Source organism: Podarcis muralis, chromosome 9 (genome assembly GCF_964188315.1).
Source record: "Podarcis muralis chromosome 9, rPodMur119.hap1.1, whole genome shotgun sequence".
Classification (NCBI taxonomy): Eukaryota; Metazoa; Chordata; class Lepidosauria; order Squamata; family Lacertidae; genus Podarcis; species Podarcis muralis.
Genome location: NC_135663.1, coordinates 21,031,845 through 21,057,456, shown reverse-complemented (window position 1 = coordinate 21,057,456; position 25,612 = coordinate 21,031,845). Strand labels below are relative to the sequence as shown.

General features: G+C 42.1%; 2 protein-coding genes across 5 annotated transcripts in view; one reads left to right on the top strand and one right to left on the bottom strand.

Moving 5' to 3' along the window:
• Positions 1 to 25,612, bottom strand: part of C9H4orf17 (chromosome 9 C4orf17 homolog) — a 154,201-nt gene that overhangs the window by 13,674 nt on the left and 114,915 nt on the right. The window lies entirely within an intron of this gene.
• On the top strand, positions 7,055 to 21,989 carry LOC114603912 (alcohol dehydrogenase 1A). Its single transcript, XM_028743399.2, has 9 exons — positions 7,055 to 7,211; positions 11,756 to 11,857; positions 12,775 to 12,913; positions 13,285 to 13,372; positions 14,138 to 14,357; positions 16,390 to 16,653; positions 16,951 to 17,086; positions 18,141 to 18,279; positions 20,306 to 21,989. Exons 1-9 carry the CDS (start codon positions 7,194 to 7,196, stop codon positions 20,328 to 20,330), a joined length of 1,131 nt encoding a protein of 376 aa, XP_028599232.2. The 5' UTR covers positions 7,055 to 7,193; the 3' UTR covers positions 20,331 to 21,989.

Sequence of the window (25,612 nt, the reverse complement as noted above, 5' to 3'; positions counted from 1 at the left end):
ACTACCCAGCCTAAAATGAACTCATAATGTCTGGTTTCAATATATTTTTCAAATGCTTAACTCCGTCTTTTAGATAAGTTCATGAAGATACCAACAAAAGGTAAGTTCGGTGATATTCACAATATCGAGAGATGCTAGTAGAGTTGTAGATAGAGAACTCAGCTCCATTGCCTCCGAGTGCAAAATTCCTATGTGTGAAGAGGGAGACCAAAAACTATGCCAGCAGTTTATCAATTCAATCATTTCAGCTTCAGTTTGGACCTGCTCACTCAAACCACAGTGCTTTGTTGTGTTGCTTCAAGGCAAGTTCCATTCATTCTAACAGAACTTGTATGAGAATTCTGTATGGGCCACTCTGAAAACAGCAGAGCAGAGCAGTCAGGTGAGTGGAACTCCTCTACCCACAGACCAGTAGGCTGTGATGACAATAATCAATAATGTGTAACCTAGCTAGCTAGTCAGAAATGACAGAGGGGACCTCTCTTTAACTCTGCGTTAGATTTAATTATAGCAGGGATTGCAGGGGCGTTGAACTCCAACTCCCATCATGACTGATGGTCAGGAGTGATAAGTTGTAGTCCAAGAACTTCTGGAGGACACTTCACTGTCTACCCATGTATTACAGTAATGCATGTTTCATTGAGTAAGCATTATGCAAGCAGCCAAGAGGCTGTGTAAATGTTGCAGACCGCTACAGGTTATGAACTTGTTTACACAAGGGGAAAACAAACAGAAGTGATGGCTAAGAGCCACCACTATGGTGGGTAAATAGCTGGGGAAGGCAACTGGAGAACCTCAGCCTGCATTTGTGTGCAACTCCACAGTTAATGATGCACAGGCATATTTTAATCACAACTTTGATCCAAGCAAGGCTCTTCCGATGTTCTTATGTCAACAGACATGTAGATAGGAGCGATTTGGTGGGCATGATCTATTTGCATTTCAAATAAACCTTTAACAGAGTCCATTGCCAGGGGCTCCTGACTAATCATGGCAGTATGGATTTAGAAGGTTGGGCCCTTTTATTTCATTAATTTCCTGTTTTATAGCCCTCCTTTCTTTCATCATGAAACCCAATGCAGCATACCTGTGGTTCCCAGATAGCTACCCACGTGGACACAGACAAGATCTAAAGTGGCTATCCTAATGTGCCTTCAGGTCATACACCCTGTGAGCAGAGTACATTTTTATTGATTGGTACCTGGTTAAATGACAGAAAGCAGAGTCTATGGATAAATGGACAGTTTTTGAAACCAAGCAGTGGGGGTCCTTCATGAAACTCTGCTGTGATTGTTCACAAATGTTAAATTGCACCAAGTTAAAGAAGGGGAGGGACGCGGGTGGCGCTGTGGGTTAAACCACTGTGCCGCTTGGGCTTGCCAATCGAAAGGTCGGCAGTTCAAATCCCCTCAACGGGGTGAGCTCCTGTTGCTCTGTTCCAGCTCCTGCCAACCTAGCAGTTCGATAGCACGCAGTGAAAGTAGATAAATAAGTACTGCTCCAGTGGGAAGGTAAATGGCATTTCTGTGCACTGCTCTGGCTTCGCCAGAAGCGACTTAGTCATGCTGGCCACATGTATGCCAGCTCCCTTGGCCAGTAAAGCAAGATGAGCGCCATAACCCCAGAGTCGTTCACGACTGGACTTAATTGTCAGGGGTCCCTTTACCTTTACCTAAAGAAGGGGAGAGCAGTTAAGTAACCAAGTTTATTTTATTATTGAATTACATATATGTGGATGAAAGGTCTAAAAGGATTTCCTCAAACAAGAGAAACAGTCTGCAAAATGGCAAATGAATGTCAACTGAGTAAGTAAAGCATATTGAGTAAGTAAAGCATTGTGAACGTTGGAGCAAAAGGATTCCTGTTTTACATGGGGTGTGAAATGACAGTGAAATGACAGGAAAATAAGGAATGTCTTGAGGAAAGCTCAAAGCAAACATGAACTCAGTGTGTGACAGCAGTGAAAAAGACAAATGCCCTGTTAGGAGAGGGATTGAAAATAGCATGGTTAGTAATGAATTTATATAAATCTATTCTGCAGCTGTTCACAGTGAAGAACAGAATGTCATTCCCCTTGCATGTATGTATATTTTTTGATAAATATGTAAAAGGTGTGTGAGAGCACAGAGATACATCTTAAAGACCTGATCAGAAATATTTGGTGGGGGGGGCACTAACTCAAACCTCATATTTTGAACGTTGTTAGCAAGTCCTATTGCTGGGGAAAATATTTCAGGTTTAATCATTGATTTAGTTATACATTAATGTGCTGACATTGCACTTTGATACTACTTTCTCAAGCACATGAAGATAACAAATGTCAGAGATCCAAAAGACAGGTAACCCCGTGGTATGTCATCACTGTTGGGTGCTCAGGCTGACCCCAGGGCTTGCAAAGTGCTTTGTGCAAGGCTTCTCAAATACTTGACCGCGTCCTGGCCCTCCCTGTCAGAGGAAGAGCTCACACTCAGGATTTTGGTTCTGCCAAACTCTTTAATGCATAGACCTGGGCAAAGCAAAGGTTAAAGACACTGCATGGCTAAGTGCAAGTTCAGAGTTCAGCCGCTGGCCCAACAGGCTACACACAAACCGGCTCCTTCCTATTGAAGAGTGCAGCAAGCACAATAATTAAGTGGCAAACAACAGGCAAGCGAGCAGGCATGCCTTTGCATGGGCTGGACATCTTTGTTTGCGTTGGCTCTGGCATCTCTATGTCCTTGGTGAAGGAGGTGCCCACTCAGTATCCAGCTGACTCTTAGACATCTCCCCCCAGGGGAGGCAAAAGCAGGGGCAGGAACCTGTCTGAACCTTCCCCAGGATCCTGCTCTTGACCCTCCTGATCACCAGACCCCTCTGCCAACTGCAACCATTCTTGAGGTGTCTACGTTGCCTCCCTCATCCCACTCAGGTTCTCCCCTAGGTCATTAGCTCCAGTTCCCTGACCTCTGTCCCCACCTCTTTAGGATCTTCCCATTCCATCCAGAATAGCTCCATGGGACTAGTGACAGTCAGCTGGCTCTCAGGCATTTGGAAAGCACGGCAGAAAATGTTCAACACTTCCCAAGTGCCAAGCGTGGGGGCCTAGCACTCACAAATATCTGCCTCTACCTGAGCTCGTATCTCCCCTAACATACTCTGTATGCAACGTTGACAAATTTGTGCAAGACATTTTCCTTAATATGATGCAGTTCTGTATGTTATTTTCACTAAACAGATGTAATTCCCACCCCCATACTTCCCCTCTAATATGTGCATTGGTGTCCATAGTTTTTTGGTTGGAGAACTGCATTGCAACACTCAGGGAAGTATGAGTTCTGAAGGAGAAGCATGTTTTGGTCTGGGTGTTGTTTTAGGAACTGCCAGTTAAGTATGTTCACAATAAAATGCAAACTGAACTGAAACTCTCCCCCCCCCCCCCAATTCACTACTAGGACATAGTCTGCCATGCCTGCATACTTAGAAGAAGCTATCAAGTGTGTAGTTTTGCCAGATTATCTAATTGCCTTGAGATTTTAACAGCTGCACCAAGATTGAACTCAAAAACCTGAGCTTCGGTGCCAAAGTCTGCAGCCTAGCAACCGTACAGCTGAGTACCTCCCTCTCTAAATGTCTTCCCAAATATTTTCCTCCACTTTTCTCTTTACTATCACCTTATGATCATATCATGCAAAAAAACCCTTCCATAAATCATGAGCAGATGAAAGGAACAACTAAACAGCAATGCAAAATATGTCTGTTGTTTTACATCCCACCATGATTAGTTGGTTCAATGCACGATAGGCCAAATGCACAATGTGAGGTGGAAAACAGATTCATAAATTTTCATTACTGTGATGGCAGACAGAATTTGGCTCTAGCACAACAGTTTTCATGGAGGAAACTGTTCTCAACAAAAAGGTTGGTCCCATCAGACAGATTGAGGGGAGGGGGGACAACATCAGCATCCCCTTGGCTGTTGCTCCTGAGCCTACTGGCTATGTGCTCTTCTGTTGGAGGAGAAAGAGCTATGTGTGGTTCCTGGCCTGCCCAGCACCTCCATAACTTGTCTGGTAACTTCAAGCACGATGGAGGACACCGTCCTATAGCCTGTACTGAAACAAGATTCAGCTGTCCATTCAGGCAGCTACTGGACATGGAGTGATGGAACCACCATTTTGTACTTTGCCTCAGGCACCCAAAGGTCTAGAGCTGATCCTACTCGGTCACACACACACACACACACACACACACACACACACAGATGGAATCAGCATCTTCTCCCTCAGCTTCAAACTGTTAATATGTTTATTTATGATATTTACTGACTTCCCTATAATAAAAGTTGGAAGGGAAGCTTTACAGAATAAAAACAAAACAGAGTAAAAATTAACAATAAAATGGGCAATACAATAACATGCCTTCTTTATGGTACACTACAATGGGGGGGGGATCACACAATCTGAAATTCTGACAAGGATTATCAGATTATATTTTTATACGGTTCAGCACTCTTATTTCTTATACAGCAAGTGAGTTCAGTGTATTAATGGTCAATTTATTTGTATTTATGAAGTGTTTATTCCAATTGCCAGATGAAGAAAAGCGTAAACCTAGATATTTAAAGGATTTCACCTGCTCAATGGGGTGCCCATCAGTTTGCCTCTTGTGTTTTTTAAACCTAGGTAATAAACAACTATCTGACTTCTGGAAGACATCTGAAGGTAGCCCTGTATGGGGATGTTTTTAATGTTTGATGTTTTATTGAGTTTTTAGTATGCTTTTGGGAGCTGCCCAGAGTGACTGGAGCAACCCAGTCAGATGGGCGGCATATAAATAAAATTATTATTATTGGCAAAACCAAAAACTTTTGTCTTTTCATAATTAATTTTTAGCATTTCTTGCACTGCCAATTGATTAAAATATTTCAAAAGTCTTCTTGGCCCATGTTGTAGTTGGGACAATTAAATAGTGTCAACAGCCTACATAAGTACTGTATCTTTCTTGGTTCCCAATTTAGGGGGTACATAATTACTGTTGTTATCTAAAACAGTTATTCATGATTTGACGTAAGTGTTAAACCAATGCTGGGGCTAATAAGTATCCCTCACAGGTGGATCTGAGAGTGAACCTAAAAGGTTTAACTTAATCTGAATCTTGGTCTCAGAAGATTCCCACATCAGCATCAGTAATCTTCTACCAGTAAAGATTTTATTTAATTGATCCCAGAGGTGATCACAACTGATTAAGAAAAAAGCTGCTGAGAAGTCAATAAATGACCTTCAATTTCACATACTTAGGTACCAGGCATGAAAGAACAGGAGGGGTGGCGCTGTAGTCTAAACCACTGGGCCTCTTGGGCTTGCCGATCAGAAGGTCGGCGGTTCAAATCCCCGCAACCGGGTGAGTTCCCATTGCTCCTGCCAACCTAGCAGTTCAAAAGCACGCCCAAAAGTGCAATAGGTAAATAGGTACCACTCCGGCAGGAAGGTAAACGGTGTTTCCATGCGCTGCTCTGGTTACGGTGTTCTGTTGCACCAGAAGCAGCTTAGTCATGCTGGCCACATGACCCAGAAAAACTGTCTACGGATAAACGCAGGCTCCCTCAGCCTGTAAAGCGAGATGAGCACTGAAACCCCAGAGTCATCTGCGACTGGACTTAACTGTCAGGGGTCCTTTACCTTTATGAAAGAACAGAGCAGTGGCCAGTTGTTGAGTGATTACAACAGAAATTCGCCATTCTTGCCACATAGAGAAAACCTCACATTCCTAAAAACTCTTTACAACAGTGCTGTTCCTATCCTTTTATTCTCTCTCGTCAGAACCCTCCAAACACTGTTACTGCCTGACCTTTTGGATTTCTACTGACCTATATAAAAGCTTGATTCTAGTGCCAACTGTCATAACCAAAAACCTTACAAGCTACGCAGTCATGAAACATTAAACATTTAAACATTGTGCCTCCCAGCTCCCAGTTAAAAGTAAACTTCCAGTCTTTTTATTAAACTGTTTAGAAAAGAACAATGGCTTGTAGTCAACTAATTTACTCAGAGTAGACCCACTGAAATTAATAGCTATGAGTAACTTGGGGCTATTACTTTCAGAGGGTCTACTCTGAGTATATGTTAGCTGAATACAACTCAATTCACTTAATGAGCTAAGTTAGTAGAAGTCTTGTGCAAGGACTTCCAATTGTGCAACAGGGCTTTCCCACTCTCCCATGACCCCCAAATGGATTCAGGGGAAGGTTGGGAGATCCTCTAGAGTCTAGGACATGCAGTGGGGGCTGCAAGAGTGGGCCATTTTGCCTGGAAAGCTGTAATGCTTGTACAGATGGAAAGCTCATAATAGCATTGCAAACTGATGCAGAAACTGAGAAATGGAGCAAAACCGACCTTGACAGATCTGACCATCACAGCTTCTGATTGGACATATCTACTGTAATTCTACTACCTACCAAAGTTTGATTGACTGAAAAGATTTATCACCTGTCTTTCAGTGTGCGAAACTGAGGTGCATTCCAAACAAATTAATAATTGGCACACAATGCCATTAGTATGTTAAAAATAAAAAGAGCAAAAGACTCACCAAAAAACAAACAGAATGATACACATGAATGGCAATTTTTAAAAAAATAACATTAGTCAATAAAAGGCCTAGCATATATAAGATTTTCACCAGGTATCTAAACTCATCAAAACTGGTGCCAAGTGAGCAACCCTAGGTTCTACAGGAACAGTGCTGCCTCTTCATCCCCTCATTAGATTGGTCTGGAGTGTAACATGCTAGACACCCTATATCTAGTTTCATTTCCTCTCTGGAGCTGAATGAATGGTTTCTATGTTAGATGCACCTGTGATTAGAGCAGGATGGATTTATGCTGTTTAATTTGGCACATATCTGTGTGGATATTTGTTTATAACACTGCTTTAAACACCTTGATAAGCATCAATCAACATCTAATAAGCGTTATCTCCATTGCTGCTAAGCTGCAGTGTGGAATCGTGTATCATAGCAGAGGAGTGGTTTAATGCATCTCCTTTTTGGGCTCTGGGGTGGGATTTAAGAATAAGTGGGTTTGGTTAAAAGGCACCAAGCTGTGTTTGTGCAGTTGTAGCTTGCAAGGGAACTGGGTAAGCAAACTGTCCAACAATTTGCTCAGGCTAAACCAAGAAAGCAGAGAGCAGGAGAGACTGCAAAACTGAGGAAGAAGCACAATGAGTACCGCAGGCAAAGTAAGTAGAAAAATCAACACTGAGTATTCACTGGTGCTCGTGGTCCAGAATTAATATTGGACTGCACAAATGATTTTTAAAGTAATTTCCTTTTCATTTTTTCCCCTGTAATTGTAAATTTGTTTCATGGGTATCAGTTGAGATTATATATACTGTATATAGTTTTTAAAAAAGATTCTAAAAGTCAGGGCTGAAAAGGATAAAACTCCAATGGAGTCGTCACAAAACTTATAAAATTAAAAACACAAATAGCTGGAGAAGCAACATTCATAGATGCAGGGAGCTGGACGAGATGACCCTTGAGGTCATTTTCACCTCTAAAATTATATAATTCTATGGCATGGAGTACTTTGCATGGGCCAGGAAGAGCCCACCGATTTGGGAAGGAACAAGTAGGTACAGTACAACAGTATCCAACAAAATTGTTATGTTGAAGGCTGCTGCATTGAAAAATCGTTTTAAGATAATGGAAACTTGAAAGCAAAAGGTTTTTAAAAAAGAAAAAAAAAGAAAGAAAGCATTGTTCAAGTTAAAATACAAGTAGGGCAGCAATACCTAGCCATTGCTTATGTTTCCACCAATTATAGCTGGAAAGTTAAAATACATGATTAACTCATTCTTGCTGGAAGCAATGGGACTTCAACAGTGCTTCACTTTTGCTGGATTGTTGCCACACTTTGGAGTTTTTAAGCTTCCCTCTTATATGAAAGCAGTGCATACATTATGCCCCAAATACCTCTTATTTTCATGATCTTATAGGACTGGGATTGCTCTATGTATTTTTAGAGGGCTAGCAGTCTTAATCTCTAGCAGCACAACTCACAAGGAGTCTTGTGGCACCTTAGACTTCCAGCGTTTATTCCGTCACACGCTTTCCTGCTGTACAGTCCACTTCATCATTTTTTAATCTTCATTTTTTTAAAAAATAAAAAATTATTAACCGGCCAATCAAATCAAATTAAATCACATCACATAAATTCCGAATTACAAAGCCGAATTTTAAATTTTTTAATCTTCAAGGCACCTCAAAGCTCTTTGCCTATCTTCTTCCTCCTTCCATTGCAGCGTAGGACACTGCCCTTTGGCAGAGTCAGGCCATTTGGTCCACCGAGCTCCACTGACCGGCCGTGGCTCTCTAGCATATCAGACAGGGCTCTCTCCCAGCCCCACCCGGAAATGCTGGCAATTGAACCCAGGATCTTCTAAATGCCAAACAAATGTTCTACCACTAAGCCATGGACCTTCCCATAAACACATTGAGAAAAGTATTTCGTTTTTAAAAAAAGATATGTATTAAACAATCCATAAAGGTGCAAATCTGATGGCTGTGGGTTAAAACTTTCTGGTGAGATTTCAGCTGGAACATACAGAACGCAGATATTAAGCTCATAATGAACACCACCTTTTATTTAAATCCTACCTATTCCCCAAGGAGCTAAGGGAGGTGTGTATGGTTTTCTTCCCTTTGCTCCCATTATTCTTCTCTGTAACCTGGGGGAAGTTTAAACTGAGAAAGTGAGAAGCCCAATGTTTCAGGACTCCCAATGGTGAGAGTTGATGTGGCTGGACTACAACTCACACTGTGTTTGCTACCTTTGTGTCTAAGCCCTATACTACAGACTCTTAAGCCAGGCCTCTTATATTTCAGTTCCGAGGCAGATACTCCTTTGCTCAAATAATTTAAAGCATAATATGCCTGTTTTATTAGAAACGGTTGAGTATTTTCCTGAATGCACTGCCAAGAAACACAATTTTCTTCAATAAATACACAGACTGAGGCTTTCTTCTACATATATAAGCAGAACTTCACAATGTGGAAATAAACTAAAGGATAAGGAATGCACACACCACTGATTTTTAACAAGAATACTTAAGGATAGTCAACATCTCAATTTGGATTATGGAAATGCTTCTGTACTTCCACAGACTTCTGTTATTCCTCTCATAAACTCAGTGGGTTTTATCTGACAGAAGTAATACTCAGAATAGACCTGTTGAATTAAGTGGATCTGCCAAGTTAGTCAAATGGTTCTCCTCAGACAGTTGGATACAATTCAATAAAAGGAATATACAAAAAGTTGTATTTCTTCGCTCTCCATTATGAACAAATACCTATGGCACTTTCTATCATTTAATTCAATGAACCATTTAACTAGGAGACACTAGTAAGTGCTTTGTGGTATTCAGTAGTTTTGGATTCCCAAAGTTAATGTTGCCTACAATAACAGCAGACATGCTTATAAAAAAAAAAAGACTAATTTTGCCAAAGACAGCATGTCAGATAGATGATACATATTTAGTGGTGTGGGGATTGCTTCACTATTACAGAATGTCCTGCCAAGAAGCAGTTTTCTGCAAAAGAGATAAAGTAAATGAACTGACGCTGGGTGTTGTTTAGGCAGCTTTTACTGGTTGTATTGAAATGAGGTTACTAAAAGCAACACCACACCACTACATTTATTGCATTTGCCAGATCTGAAATTCCAATGTAAAATATGTGCTGGCAAGAATATTCATCACCTCATTTGAAAATACCTCCCCTTCTACATTCTATCCTGCATTAATAGTATTGCCAATGACACGTTCCAGGCTAAAAGTTGTTTTAGCATCACTTTTTTTTAAAAAAACCACAAAAAATACCACAGAATTTATATCACACCTTTTTCTCCAAGGAGGTGGCATACACTGTAGTTCCTTCTCAATTATTCCTCCTGTGAGATAGGTTAGACTGAGAAGCAGTGACAGGCCCAAGTCAGCTTAATGGCCAAGTGGAGATTTGAACCCTGGTCTCTCAGGTCCGAACCCAACACTCTAACCACTACAAATTCTAACCACGAGACCACACTGGCTCTCTCATAAGAGGTCCTATAATCCCTTCCCACAAGAAAAATACCAAAATCTGTCTCGTAACTCTGCATAAGTCTATTTGATTATTTAACTTCTTTAGCGCTTAATAGATTAAAAATTTCTCTAATTGCAGTGTACAAAAAACTGAAGCAACACCAGACAAACAAAATGTTACAAAAATACACAGTTACATATAAAAATGTTGCATTAATTCATATATTTCAATATGAATTCATTTTCCTTCTGACACACCTTCTCTATGCACCTCTGGGTTCTCACCCAGAGCCCAAACAAACTCACAGCCCACCTGCAAATATCAGAAGAGTCCCTGGAAACAGAAGGCAACATCACCTTCGTCTCTCACTCTAGATTTGCTTTTTATGGGCAGGCCCAAGGTGGAAGGTAATTCCTCAGGCTGCCCACAGCTGTGCCCAATTCAGCTGCACTCTCCCCTCCCAATGACAGGTGCAGAGGGTTTTTTGAGTTTTCCAAAGGGGCCAAAGGATGAGGAAAGGGCCTCTCTCCACACACAGCTCTTACTTCTATGTGTATGGATCTCTAAATGTGCTATGTTGCATGACAGATTGAATAATTAAAGCACTCTTCCCAGATACGCATCTGGAAATAGTTAATCCACTCAGTTTTTGAAAGCTAGCCTTTGTATATGGGACTTTTCTTTAGGCTTGTCCAATAATTAATCTTGGAAGTTAATTTGGGGAAGATTTTGCCATTAACCAATTATGGACCATTGCTAATTCTTGAAAATAAGCTACTTTGCACAATAAAAATTGGCAGGATTTGCATCTGGAAACTGTTTTTTTCTCACACATTTCCTTCATCCCTCCCAACTTATGTTGTATATTGAATCAATTCATTTATTTCATGGAGAACTTGCAAATCTTACCCAAAATCTTCCTTTTGTTCATTATTGTAACTCTTTCATCCACGTCTTTGAAGACTCAGCAGCAGCTGATATTCTGATATTTTTATGGTTTTAATATTTTTGGTATATTATTCAGTGTCACCCATTGCTATAAGATTCCTTAGCAAATGTAATCTTATTTTTCAAGGGGAAAATTAGGGGCCATTTTTCAAGGGAGGGAATGTTTTATTTCCCTGAATAGTAGAACTGTTTACACAACTCCATCTAACTTCAGTGAATAGCTAAGGCCTACAAATGTTACCATCATATTCATAATAATGTGCAGTTCCAATCTCAGCAGACCAAATGAAAATCCCAATACACAGTCAATGTTTCATAAATGTCATAATGAGCATGTCAATATAAAATATAAACTGGGCCAGCAGGCCAGAGGTTCTCCATACCTAAAAGGAAGAGATGTAGAGGTCATAGGATGAAGGGAAGGTAGAAACAAGCTTCCAGCAGCTGCTCATCTGTTATTCATTGTGGTTTCTCCATTCCTATGCTAGGCAAGGTTTGCCAACAGAGTGCCCATGAGTGCCTACTGGTACTTCCTATGGCACTTGCAAAAGGTCTCAATGAAAATATCCTCAAAAATCTACAATGCACAAGAGACTATTTGCTCTTCCTGCGCCTGTCTTCACTGTTTGGACCTTTCTGACGTTGAACATAGACTAGAAGACCTCAGAGGTCCATCTTCCAGCTATTATCTAAGGTGCCTCAAGTGTAACACACAATGACAAAAGTGATTTGATCTCTTCTATCATCTTGACAGGTCATTAAATGCAAAGCAGCCGTTGCTTGGGAAGTTAAGAAACCTCTGAGCATTGAGCAAGTGGAAGTAGCTCCTCCAAAGGCTCACGAAGTTCGCATTAAGGTAAACGAGACATAGCACGTTGAAGCTACATGGACTGAAGACTCATCCTTGCAATGTTGTTCTTTGTTTATTGAAAAACACAAGATATAGTTCAAAATGTTACGGTTACATAGCATTTATGAAATCAAATTCAGGAAGTCACAGTCTACGTTAGAGAAATAGAATGCTCTTAATAAAGAGCATATAACAAGACTTACACATTTGATGATCTAATGGTGGTCTTTGATAGGCCACGAGTTTAACCAAGGTAAACAGACCCTTTATTTTGTATATACCTTTAAAGCACATCCAAAGCACATTTTCCCCCCTCAAAGAATTCTGGGCACTGTAGTTTGTTAAGGATTACTCGGAATTGTAACTCTGTGAGGGGTTAACAACAGGGTTAACAACTGGGTGTGTGTGTGTGTGTTCTGAATGTGTCTACAGCCTTAGACATTCTGTTTTCCCTTGTTTGCCACTGTTTTAGCAAATATTATCATTCCAGCTCCTAAGAAGTACACCATACATATTAAATGGGTTTAGCAAAAAAATAAAATAATGCAAGCATGCAAGATTATCTAACTGTTGGTTTCATCATTTGCTGTAGGGGAATCTAGTTCCTTCAACCCTTCTGTGAACATTTTTTATTCAAGAGCCTTGAGCAGGGATGGTGAACCTGTGACCTTCCAGATATTGTTGGACTCCAATTCCCATCATCACTGACTATTGTCCATACTGGCAGTGTCTGATGGGAGTTGGGAGTCCAACAGCATTTGGAAGGTCACACGTTTTTCATCTCTAGGCTGCAAGATGTTGTTCCACAGGTAACAGCCAGGTGCTAAACGAGTTATCATGAAATGTGTTAATATCTAACGTCCAAACAGGAAAAGAACACAATGATTTCTCCTCTCCTGAAGCACAATTTTGTTTCTGTGCAGATTCTGGCCACAGGGATCTGTCGCTCAGATGACCATGTGATCAGCGGTGCCTTTGCTATGCCTTTTCCAATTGTTCTGGGCCACGAAGCAGCTGGTGTTGTAGAGAGTGTGGGAGAGGGAGTGACTTGTGTGAAACCAGGTATGAAGGGTGGGGGGTGAGGGCTTTCGCATGAGACCCTGAGGGCTACTTCTCACACGGTAACACTTGTGACCATCAGTGTCTCAGCTGAAGAAGTTGTTGCAAAATTAATATTCGCAAATCACAGTGTAAACGTTTTTGCCCTGTGCAAAAAAATAGAAGGTTGTCTTTGCACTATGCAAATTGTCCAGTTTATGATGAATATGTGGGGGTTTTTTATATATAAAAAAAGTTTTAATACAGTTCTTTGATGACATTGCAGTCCTTTTTCCCAGTGTTGTGTTACTTAAGTGGCTGCTGAGTTGTGCTTTCCTACATTGTTATGGGGTCTCATGTAAAAGTTTTAACTATTTGTGTATTTTCCTCCACAGGAGACAAAGTAATCCCCCTCTTTGTTCCACAATGTGGAAAATGCACTTCATGCCGAAGTACCAAAGGGAACCTCTGTTCTGAACATGAGTGAGCTTCAGTTGTTTATTATTATTATTATTATTATTATTATTATTATTATTATTATTACACAGTTTTTCTGACATAATTTAATGGCTGTTGTTTAAATTAAAACAAAGGGAAAGAGGCAGGTACACAAGGCAGTGTTCCATCTCCTTATATTAATCAGAGAAGTTCACTTTTAAAAAGGAACTACTTTTTTTTAATTAATTGTGTTTATACCCCACCTTCCCTCCAAGGAGCCCAAGGTGGTGTTCTCATTTAATCCCCACAACAACCCTGTGAGGTAGGTTAGGCTGAGAGGCAGGGTTTGCCCCAAGGTCACCCAGTGGACTTTGTGGCTGAGTGGGGATTTGAACCCTGGTTTCTCCCAGGTTCTAGGCAAAACTCTAACCACTACACCACACTGCCTCTCATCTAATTCATCTTTGGTTCACTCTGTGTAGTTCAGAGATTTTTGAGTCAATTCAGTGAACTTCGTTAAACTAAACTAGTTCATTCCAAGCACTGGTACTGATTCACATTGTTCTTCACCTGCTTCCATTGGGCACTGTAGCCAGTATTTGGCACTGCCTCTGATAGAAGCTTCCCTCCTGATACAATAACGATTTAGAGGAGGATTTTCCTCAAGGCTGCTGCAGAGAAGGAAAGGGTTAACCCGAACTACAATAACTGTTATATATACACAACCAGGTGGTGCTATTTGCATTTTAAGATGCACATTAAGGTCACTGTCTATTTTTTCCTCCATTTCTGCCTGTCTCTTTTCAACAGCCTCAGTGAGGCTCGTGGATTAATGCTTGATGGCACCAGCAGGTTCACCTGCAAAGGGAAAAGCCTTCATAATTTCATCAGCACCAGCACCTTCACGGAATACACTGTGGTACACGAAAATGCAGTGGTGAAAATTGATGCTGCTGCTCCTTTGGAAAAAGTGTGTCTGATCGGCTGCGGGTTTTCCACCGGCTATGGTGCAGCTGTTCAAACAGCCAAGGTGAGTTCTACTAGAGCACAAGTATATCCTCTGCTTAGCTCAATGCTTCTCAAAAGGAGTGGCATGCCACATTGGTGTGGCAGGAGAGGATGGCAAGGGCGGTGGGAAGATTCAAGGACAATCAAAGAAACATTTAAGCAGTATAGTATAGTATAGTATAGTATAGTATAGTATAGTATAGTATAGTATAGTATAGTATAGTATGCGGCAGCTGGGGCGGCCGCCAAGACCACATAACACCGGTCTTGAAAGACCTACATTGGCTCCCAGTACATTTCTGAGCACAATTGAAAGTGTTGGTGTTGACCTTTAAAGCCTTAAACGGCCTCGATCCAGTATACCTGAAGGAGCATCCCCACCCTGATCATTCTGCCCGGACGCTGAGGTCCAGCGCTGAGGGCCTTCTGGCGGTTCCCTCACTGCAAAAAGCAAAGCTACAGGGAACCAGGCAGAGGGCCTTCTTGGTAGTGGCACCCGCCCTGTGGAACGCCCTCCCATCAGATGTCAAAGAGATAAACAACTACCTGACATTTAGAAGACATCTGAAGGCAGCCCTGTTCAGGGAAGTTTTTAATGTGTGACATTTTAATGTATTTTTAATCTTTGTTGGAAGCTGCCCAGAGTGGCTGGGGAGACCCAGCCAAATGGGTGGGGTACAAATAAATAAATAAATAAAATAATAGTATAGTATCAAAATATTGGGGGGGGGGGTATACAAACAGAAACAGTATCCACACCTCTCTTCAAAGAGCATTGGCTATTGTTCTCCACAACATATTGGTGTGAACAGGCATTTTCAACTCGGACAAATATGAATGATCAGAAAGCGAACGGCTTCATTGTGTTGATGAGGAGACATGAGTTTGTTTGTCTCAAATTAGACCTAATATAAATGAAATTACCTAGCCAAAGCAAGCTCATACCTCTCATTGACTTTGTTTACATATTTTGTGTACATATGTAAGAGGCTCATTTAGAATTATAGCCTGGGAATGATTCATGTTCTTATGTAGCCGCATTGCTTTATACTTTCTGGATGTCCAATGATAATCTTATAAAGTAGTTGTGTTCTATGTTATAAGTCAAGCACTGCTAGGAGTTGTTTCTTTTTGTTTCCCAGTGCATTTCTTATCAATTAAAAAAAATTGGTGTGGCATGAGAAAATTTTTATTCTGAAAGTGTTGCGCGGAGAAAAGCGTTTGAGAACCACAGGCTTAGATGCAAATACAATTATTTGTGTTTTCATTGACAGATTGGTCTGCTCAGTTCTGCCATTTACCTACCATTTGCATATGAGTCAGGATGCATTTGTCTTGTCTCATCCCTTGTTCCCCTGTTCATTTCATCCGGAGATGAAAAATAATGTAAAGTAGCTGAGGATCATTAGCATTCCATACAATGTGTCCTTTGTTGTCCCATCTCAGCACAGCAGTGTCTTGCCTACTTAGCTGTCACAGCAAAGAGACAGAGCACATGCTGCTGTCACCATAGGTATGGCATGCTGTCCCCTTGGACCATTATCTCCAACAGTCTTGAGAAGCTGTTTTGTACTGAGCCAAAACAGGTGTTCTACAATCAAGGTATAGAACCCTCTGATCTGTTCTAGGTATTGTGTAAACCTGATTTCAGGAACCAAAGTCTGCGAATTACCATTTCAAGGGATGGATAGCCCTGAGACCAATCCAGAATACATAACACACAAAGGATAGCTCCATATTTTACACTTTTTGTACCACATATTAGAAGGACCATATTTCAGAGGGTACAGCTCCTTAAATGCTCCTTATTTCTGAAATTCTAAGCTGGTCCCTACTGGAAGGGACCAAAAAGCCAGGTGAATTGGCAGAGCAGGATGGAAACAGCTCCCTGTCCACCTATTGCCCAAACCCTGTTTTGAGAAGTTAAAATACTACATATTTTTTCCACACCAGTAAAATTGTCTTCTGATCAAAAGTTGGAAAAGTATGCTACACTGAGATATACTAGGACTACCGAGCTGTGCAACCATTTTTTTGATCTTATGGTTTCCTAGGTGGAGCCTGGTTCAACCTGTGCTGTTTTTGGTCTGGGAGGAGTTGGTCTCTCAGCCGTCATGGGCTGCAAAGCAGCTGGAGCTTCCCGAATCATCGGGGTCGACATCAACAAGGATAAATTTCCCAAGGCTAAAGAGATGGGAGCCACGGAGTGCGTCAACCCTCTGGATTTCAAGAAGCCCATCAATGAAGTGCTGTTTGACTTGACTGATGGTGAAGGTGTAGACTACTCGTTTGAAGTGATTGGGCGTGTTGACACCATGGTATGTGACTTCAGAAACTGGACTGCCAACTAGTGCCAATAAGGCAGAATTAAAATCGCCAACCTGGGGATAGATCAGTACAGTCAGGAGTATTGATTGAGAAAGTCCTGGGTGAACAAATATGTGGCAAAATATAAAGTTGGTTGTGGTGCATGACTGATGTCTGAGGGTAGGCTGTGCCACATAACCATTGTCCCATTTTACTATTTAGGCCAGTGGAGAGCTTTTATTTTGTCATCACCACATTTTGTAAGTGAAACAAATAATGGAATGCCATGTCTTTGTTTTTTACGTCAGACGGCTGCCCTGGCATCGTGCCACAGCAACTATGGGACCAGTGTAATTGTGGGAGTGCCTCCTTCCACCTCTACAATTGCTGTTGACCCAATGTTGCTTTTCACAGGACGTACCTGGAAAGGATCTGTTTTTGGAGGTATGATTGTGGGCTCCCCCCCCCCAAAAGCATATTAATTCCATGTGTGCAGGTTAAAATTTTGGATAGTTTCATGTCCACAAAAAAGGGATAATTTTGGACATGGCGGTGAGTTTCTGAGTGTGCTTTGGGATAGTTAATGCAGAAATGTACAAACTGTACCTCCAAACCCAGGAACAGCACACAACTGAATCCTGTTGTCAGCTGCCAATGACAAGAGTTCCATTGGCATACTTGATAGCTCCCCACTTCTCAGTACTAATTCAAGCTTCTCTTGGAGGTTCTTAGAGTTGGGGAGGAGGGTGGGGTGAGAAACAGTGAACTGCTGGATCCAGGAACAGGCTGTCCAGTTCAAGTGGGAGCCTGAACGGTCGCAGGGGAAGCAGTCTAAAGTCCAAGCCAAGCAGAGAGCATTCAGCACTTTGGACAGCTCCAAGACAGCTGCAAGAGAAGTTGTCCCTGCAGTGAGCTAGAGTCAGATGAAGCCTCATGACCAAAGCTGGACTGTAGTGGGCTCCACTTCCCAGGAGAAGCTGGCCAGCTAGTTATTTTGTATTATTTGGCTTATTCAAGACTGATGAGACAGAGGTAAAACAAGGAACTTATCCTGAGTCAGAGGATGCCGACAGGCAGTAGTGGGATGGAGGCTCTTAGTCTTACCTGATGTCTGGCAGGTGAGTCATTGCTTCTTACCAAGAAGGGGAAGTGGCAATGAGGTCAGCATGGTTTAAATGCACTAGTGTACCTAAACCAATGCACTTACCTGTGCCTTTGCACTGCTCTGCCTTCTCTTCTGGTTTGTCCCTTCCCCTCCTGGTAAGCAGCAGCAACGCACCTACCAAGAGATTGGGTGAATGTATCTGTGCCACCATGCCATCTGCTACTGACAGCATGGCTGGGCCTGCAACAGTCCTGGATAAGGGCTCTAGTGGCTCTTTCTGAAGGAAGCAGGAGTCCTTTGCAGTAAAACTTCAGGGAAATAGTTTCACAGTTTGTATTGCTCTTATTTCCATGTTGCATTTTGCCTGATATTTCCCTGTTTGCTGGTTTTCAGGGTGGAAGAGCAAAGACTCTGTCCCCAGACTGGTTTCTGATTTCCTGGGGAAGAAATTCATCTTGGATCCATTAATAACCCATACACTACCATTTGAAAAAATCAATGAAGGATTTGAATTGCTCCGGGCAGGAAAGAGGTGATTCTTTTGTCTTTTTTCTTAGCTGTACTTTTAAATACCTTCTCCTTGACTATGGGATACAGTTTGTGGGGCTACCTGCAGATTTCCAATCAGGCAAGACTAACTGGGCGAATGGAAGCCTCCATGTCAGTTGCTGCCTCCACATAGGGGATGGGTTTGGGATGATGTCTGTAAGATCCATAGCAGAACATCCAATTTGCATGTGTAGGTTCAGCTTACAATCTTTCAGAAAAGGATCAGGTGGCATAGCAGGGAAAAGCAGGGAAAAGCCCCCTGTCTGGGGCTCTGGAACAGCACTGTCACTAGTCAGAGAAAAAGCTACTGGCCAAAATGATTATTTTTATTATTTATATAAAGGCAACCCCCCCCCCCCCAATTTACCTGGGGGTTGTGTTCTGAGACACCATGCGGATCAGTGAAATTGCTTATATTTGAAACACCATTGGAAAAGCCTGCAAACATCCCATTTCTGACATTTTTGTGATGTTTTTGTGTCACTTCTGGGTTTGGCACAATGCACATGTGCACAGTTGCACACATATTGAATGGGGGGTTGCGTGTATTGATATCGCTTACTTAACAAAATGGCTTCTTAGGGGTTTACAAACCAATTATAGAATATCTCTTTACACCTAATTAAAATGCACAATAAAATAAATGCATTAAAATAGTTTATCAATTAAGCAGCACTGAAATTATTAGATCCGGAGCTTCAGGTCTGGAGATCAGGAGAAGGTTTGTCTATAGAGATGCATCTTCACGAGGCAGCAAAATGCCAATATCTATGGGGTGTCTCGTATTTCAGCAGGCAACACTGGTTCTACCAGTGAAGAAGCCTGTCTCTGTGTTACAACAAGATGATTATCATCAGGTCATACCCAAACTAACAGGTTCTGATGGATGGACAAACAGTCTCACCTGTGACAAGGCAGCTGCTTCTGCTTATGTGACACCTGGAAGTTCTGCTGTCATTGCTGTCACCACCACCTATCTGCTCCTACGGCCACCTGCTATGCCACTGCCCTGTGCCCCATTGCATCCACTGCTGGGAAGAAGCACTATCACCGCTGGTGCCAATTTCAGGCAAGATCTCACCCAAAATGGGCGCTGTCTTGCCTCAAATCGGTTCTGCTTCTCTGCCACTGGTGGAGGTGGTGGGGCAGGCGGGGAACCCATGGGTATGCTGCTTGGGGGGCTTTTGCTGCCTGAGGCAGTGGCCTCGCACTACCTAATGGATGGACCCTTTCTGATTGCATGTGGACCACTACCATGTGCACAAGACAAACATCCTTGACTCTTCTCTCTCCCATGAGAAGAGTCCTGTTGGATCAGTTCAAAGGCTCATCAGCAGATTGTTCTCATAGTGACCAATCAGATGTATATGGGAAACCATACTGGCAAAACCTATTGGAGTTTCGCAACTTTCTGACTAGTTGCAGGACCTTAGCCAGACCTAGCAGAGTACACGCAGAATCCACAGAAGCAATTGGCGACTTGGCCCCAGACAGGATAGACGAAGCAGGAACCAGGAACTTGTAGTTAGGTGTTTATTATATACAGTGGACTATTTACAGGAACAGAACACGGATCTTATGCTAGCTCTCTCTGACACGACTCACAACTCCTACACTTACACAGAACTCTGAACCCAACCACTGAACACACGTATTCCAGTTAGTAGGCCATTAATTATCACTCCCTTGAGAGAGCTTGACCAATCAGGGAGCCTCTGTTATCACCAGACGGACTTACTCCTTCAGATTGCCTTCTGGCTGTCTGCCAAACCTAATTGACTCTGTGTGAGTAGCTGCACGTACACAGTTTTCCAACAGTAAGCAGTATTTGAAGGCATACAGCCACCAGCAGTGGAGGCAGAACATAGACATCATAGCTAGTAGTCACTGATATCCTGCAAAGGCAGGTTGGAAAAGTACAGGAGACAGTAAGATTCTAGCAGCACTCTTTGAGTACCTGGGAAACAAGGCTTGTCAGAATCATATATATATTGTTTTTTATGTTTCAGCATCCGCACTGTCTTGACATTTTAATATCTTGGGGTGAGAAGAAGGATGACAGAGTGAACCATAGAGGAAGCTACTACTCCCAATGTCTATAATCAATATGAGTGCTAAGTTTGTTTATGTTTTCATTTTCTTCTCTTCTGTCCTCATCTTTGCTTAATGGACCAAATCTGAAGAGGTTTGCTTTCTCTCTAGCTAAGGAGTTGAAAACATGTAGATGCCTGAGAGCTTAGTTGACCAGGTGATGGCCAAAGGTAATCTAATACCTTCTTTTGATAAGGTATTTTCTGCACAGTAGCCCCTCTGTACTTCCAAATAAATGAAAACTAATGCAAACACAGTTCTCAAGTTATCAGGTGTTAAGGAGCTTGACATAATATTGAGTTTCTTATTGTTTCCAAAAAAACCATGATGACGACTTTCATTTTCAGTCAGAGAATGACATGTTATATTGGACTAACATATTAAAAATACATCATTTTATCCATTTGGCATTTGAGTAAGATTTCATGTAAACTCTCTTTCTGATCTAGAAATGGCTTATAGGTGAAGAACTCAGATGCATGTGTAGAATTTCTCCATGTACAAAAGCTTTCCTTTGAGCACTATTTCTGCATGCAAATGGATGCATGTGCAATTTAGTTCTCCGTTGATAATATGCATTTTACATGAATGGGACCTCACCAGAAGAGCTCAATGTATGCATCTGAGTACTCGGAATGGTCATCTGGATCAGAGCAATTGTTGCATCTATTTCTATAAAGCACCTTTCATCACTCGGAGCTGTATATAAAGTGCCTTAATTTAGCAGTATCTACATTTATTATACAAATTGTTTCAAGGGCGCAGTAAAGTCTAGCTAAAGTTTTTTAATTGCCAGTAAAAAAAAAAGTGCTACTATAAATCACATTACAATAGATTATACTTACAGTAAAATAACTATATTTCTGTTTCCAAAGGCAAAGCCGGTACTAGATAATCTTTTAAGTGACTTGTTATATATACAGAGAGATGGGTTAGTTACCAGATTAAGTCATGGGACACACAGGTTCTCATAATGGGAGGAATTCAACCTTGTGCTATTATGATTGTTCTGACAGTGGAAGCACTTCTTGCTTGCCAGATGGAGTAACCCCCCTCCCTCCCCCCACACTTTTCTAGGGGTTTATCCTGATGCTCCAGGGTGAATTTTGAGAAGGTGCAGAGGTGGGTAAATTGCTAGCAGATACCTTTGTCCTGGTTTCCGCTAGTGTGCCCGTTTAGTTGAATCCAGACCAAAGTTCTTGCTAATTCCCATCTCAGCATGTGATAAAGTCTACGAAAGAAAGATGTGGCCTAATAGCAGGTTATCATTTCTGAAACTTTTGTTGCTATCAGCTGTAAGGACTTTGCTTCCAGTATATTGAAACGGGGCCTCCTTATGTATTGGCTTAGCTGCCATGAACTTACGGAATGTTTATGAAAATGTTGGGTGGCCATGTCCCCAGTCTCCCCTGCCATCCGTATGTTGACCCTAAGTTTGCCAAGAGATGAGTTAAGATTGTAGTAACAGTTTGTATTAGAACCCGTGTAAACTTAGGTGTAGCCTGATTTTATCTTATTGTTTTCCTTTCTACCATTGTCTCTGCTCTTTGATGTGTCTTTTTTTCCCCCTTGGCATATAATCAATAAACTTTCCTGTATTCAGCTGGCGTGAATCTGTGAGTTCTGCAATCCAGCTATTTGACAACCTTTCTAACCTGAAAGGAGTAGATAAAAGGGAGCAACCTGCGGCCCTCCGAACGTTGCTGGGCTACAACTTCCATCACTCCCTGGTCATTAGTCACATTGGCTAGGGCTGAGGGGCTGGATTCCAACATCTGGAGGACACAGGTTAGCTCCTTTCGCTTGCCTGAAGTTTTTCCATGGTAGATTGACCAGAAATCATGTTGGGGGGAGCATGTACACCGACAGTACTGTCAGCTCTCCAAAAGTAGATCCAATGCAAAGAATGTTGGATCCAATGGAGACATCTGTGTTCAGCTTCCTACTCAACCATGAAGCTCAATGGGGTGGGCGTGGGGTGGCCCTACCATCTACCATATTTTCCGCTCCATAAGATGCACTTTTTTCCTCCTAAAAAGTAAGAGGAAATGTCTGTACGCCTTGTGGAGCGAATGCGTGGTCCCTGGAGCCGAATTGCCCAGGGGCAAAAAGCAGATCGTGATTTATTTATTTTTTTTAGAAAGAGGGAAGGGGGTGTTGAAACAAAGCCGCTGAGCAGCTGATCAGCAAGTGATCGGGAGGGGAGATAAGGGACTCTAGCAATAAAAGAGGCTGCCTGGGAGGGGGGAGGTAAAGACAATAAACTTGCAAGGAGAGGAGACAGGAAGATTAAAGCAATGAGGAGAGAAATTAGAAGAAAAGGAGGAGCAAAAAACTGCTCCAGCTAAGGAAAAGACACTAAGGCAAACAAGAGGGAAGGGGGTGTTGAAACAAAGCCACTGAGCAGCTAATCGGCAAGGGATCGGGAGGGACATAAGGGACTCTAGAGATAAAAGAGGCTGCCTGGGAGGGGGGGGTAAAAGCACATGGATCCTCAGGATTTTTGCACTGGGTCACCCCAAATTCACCATCAGATCACATAGCCTGTCCATGGCCACAGCCTGCACCAAAAACACACACATATCCACTGTTTCGTGGGGCGGCAATGGCGCAAAAACGTGGTTACAAAGCACGGATCCACATGGATCCTCAGGATTTTTGCACTGGGTCACCCCAAATTCACCATCAGATCACATAGCATGTCCATGGCTACAGCCTGCACCGAAAAAATCACACATCCACTGTTTCGTTCATAATATTTTTTTTTCTTGTTTTCCTCCTCTAAAAACTAGGTGCGTCTTATGGAGCAAAAAATACAGTATCTATCATCTATCTATCTCTCTAATCATCTCACAGAGTCAAAATACATGTTACATTATTTGTGGTTTTACTACACTGTGCCTACTTTGAAGGCAAAGCAGCTGCAGGGCAACCTCCAATCCAGAACATGTTCCTAATCCAGTTTGGGACCCCACCACAGTTTTCTGCTGAAAATCATTCTCCTCCCAGATACTGCTAGCGCTGATATTTACTGTACTTCCAGCAGAAACTCTGGAGGCAAATGGTTGCAGCTGGGTTGCTCAGCAGGGAGTTGTGGACTGAACCTTTCAAAATACCTCTTAAGATATTATAACTGTCATGCCCCCACTGGAGGAATCCTCTTTGCAGGTGGATCATCTACAGGGGAGCAGGTTATGTCAATGAACAGTGAGATGGAGCAGGAGGAGCTGGGACCTTCAGAGGTGACTGCATCCCCAACCCCCTCCACAAGATACAGGGGTCCCAGGAACAGTATCAGAGGTAGAGGATGAGCTGCCACTAGAGGATGAGCTAGCATCTAAAGGTCAGCTGTAAGACACTGAAGTGCCTGCCTGAAGAACAAGGGCTCATCAGGAGTAACAGGCTCCTTGTGAAGAAGCTACACCTCATGAGTAGACCAAAATTCTGAGGCACTCCAGATGGTCTGCAGCAGTGTATTTTGGACACTGAAGACTCATGGTTTAAACTCTCAAGTTTCTGGCAGAAATGCCACAACAACATCCTTACAGGAGCTTCTTGATGTGCCACTTGTCTGGTTACAAGATTTGAGCTTGGAGTCCACTGACTAAATGCCAGGCTTAATCATTGATTTTCCTTGAATGTCAATATGCTTTAGAAATCAGTCAAGGGCAATGGGTTTAATATTTGCCTGAAATTTAAGGCTTTGTTAAGTATTCAGGGTGACGGTGCAAAATGTGTTTAGCAAACCTTTCCTCTCATTATAAAGCAAATATCTCTGCTAGGGCAGAATATTTCAGAAGACACGCAGCAGAGGCAGATTTAGGGCATCGAGATGGTTCTGCTGCCTTGGACATTGAGCCTAGTGGGTGTTTCAGGGTGTCTCATCTATAATGTAGTCAATTGAGCAGAACAGAAGGCAAAGGGGGCCGATGTTGTCCTCACATTGGGCACCGATGAAATTTTAAAGACCAAAGTCCGCCCCTGGAATGCTATATGGGGTAAAACACAGGCAAAACACTGTTATAAACTATGTCAGTTAGAATCCAGGAATCATCATCATCATCATCATCCCATGTGGCTAGGCTTCCCCTGCCACTCTGGGTGGCTTACAGAAAGGAAGCAAACTTAAGGCCATGGAGATATGGCATTGGTTCCTGATCAAATTGCACGGGGTAAACCTGTGCATTTCAAGAGGAGTACATTCTGAGAGGAGGTATGGGGAAAGAGGAGTCCTATCCACATATGGTAGGAATGCAGATTTCCTGCAGAGTGTTGGAATTCTGTGTTTGCAGAAAGTATCAGCTATTGCTGGACAAGCACCCAGTTCTAGCATTACAAAATATTGGGCAACCTGGGGGCCTTCAGTTGCTTCAATGGAAACTGGTAGCCCTCAGCAGGCTGAATGGAAGTGGAAAGCTACTGGAAGATGAAGGGCTTTTCGGTGAAAGGCTGGCCTGATAAGATATGGGTTATAGCCTCCTTGGAGCACTGGGTGTGTCAAAACAGAGTCATTAAAGGTACGGTAATAAACTTAATGGAGTAGGATAGCCCTTTCCTTCGTATGCAAATAGAGATGGACACTTGATTCAGCCTCCATTAACACAAATTACATTAGGGAGGATGGAACACTATTTGAGAAATACAAACTTAGAGATTTCCTGAGAATAGTGCATGAACACAATCTTTGAACAAAATACTTTTATTTCTGTACGATGAATGGCAAATGTGTGCTTTGTACGTCCTGTTTTCTTCTTTCATGCTTTACTTTGTGAAAACGGCAAATTTTTTTAAAATTAAGAGCAGAGAAACAACCCTTTTTCATATGATTTTAAAAAATAGAAATCAAAGCAAAATATTAAAACCTTGATTCAGAAAAACAGCTTTTGTGTGAAGAGACTCGCTTCCTAAATCAGGAACTAGATGCAGATGATGCAGACACATTTGTCTTGTATGAGGTATTCAGTACGTCCTCCAACCCATTTACACTGTACAATGTGGTTATGGGGTGCCTTTTTGTCCCTACTGCACTGCAGATAAGGAATTGGATTCCCAGCCACTGACACAGGATGTGTCCATGCTGCTTTTTATAACTGTGCTATTATTATCATTATTTTTTAAAAATGTGTGTGAGAGAGTGAGAGAGACAGAGAACATGCAGCTGTAAACTAGTAATTCAAAAGACCTTTAGAACAGAACAAAGAGATGACAGCTGCACTTCATAGCTG

What these genes read in the sequence shown, in the direction of transcription:
- LOC114603912 (XM_028743399.2), top strand. An exon ending in CTCACGAAGTTCGCATTAAG is followed by an intron (nt 11,858 to 12,774) that starts GTAAACGAGACA and finishes GTTTCTGTGCAG; the next exon opens with ATTCTGGCCACAGGGATCTG. An exon ending in TTGCTCCGGGCAGGAAAGAG is followed by an intron (nt 18,280 to 20,305) that starts GTGATTCTTTTG and finishes TTTATGTTTCAG; the next exon opens with CATCCGCACTGTCTTGACAT.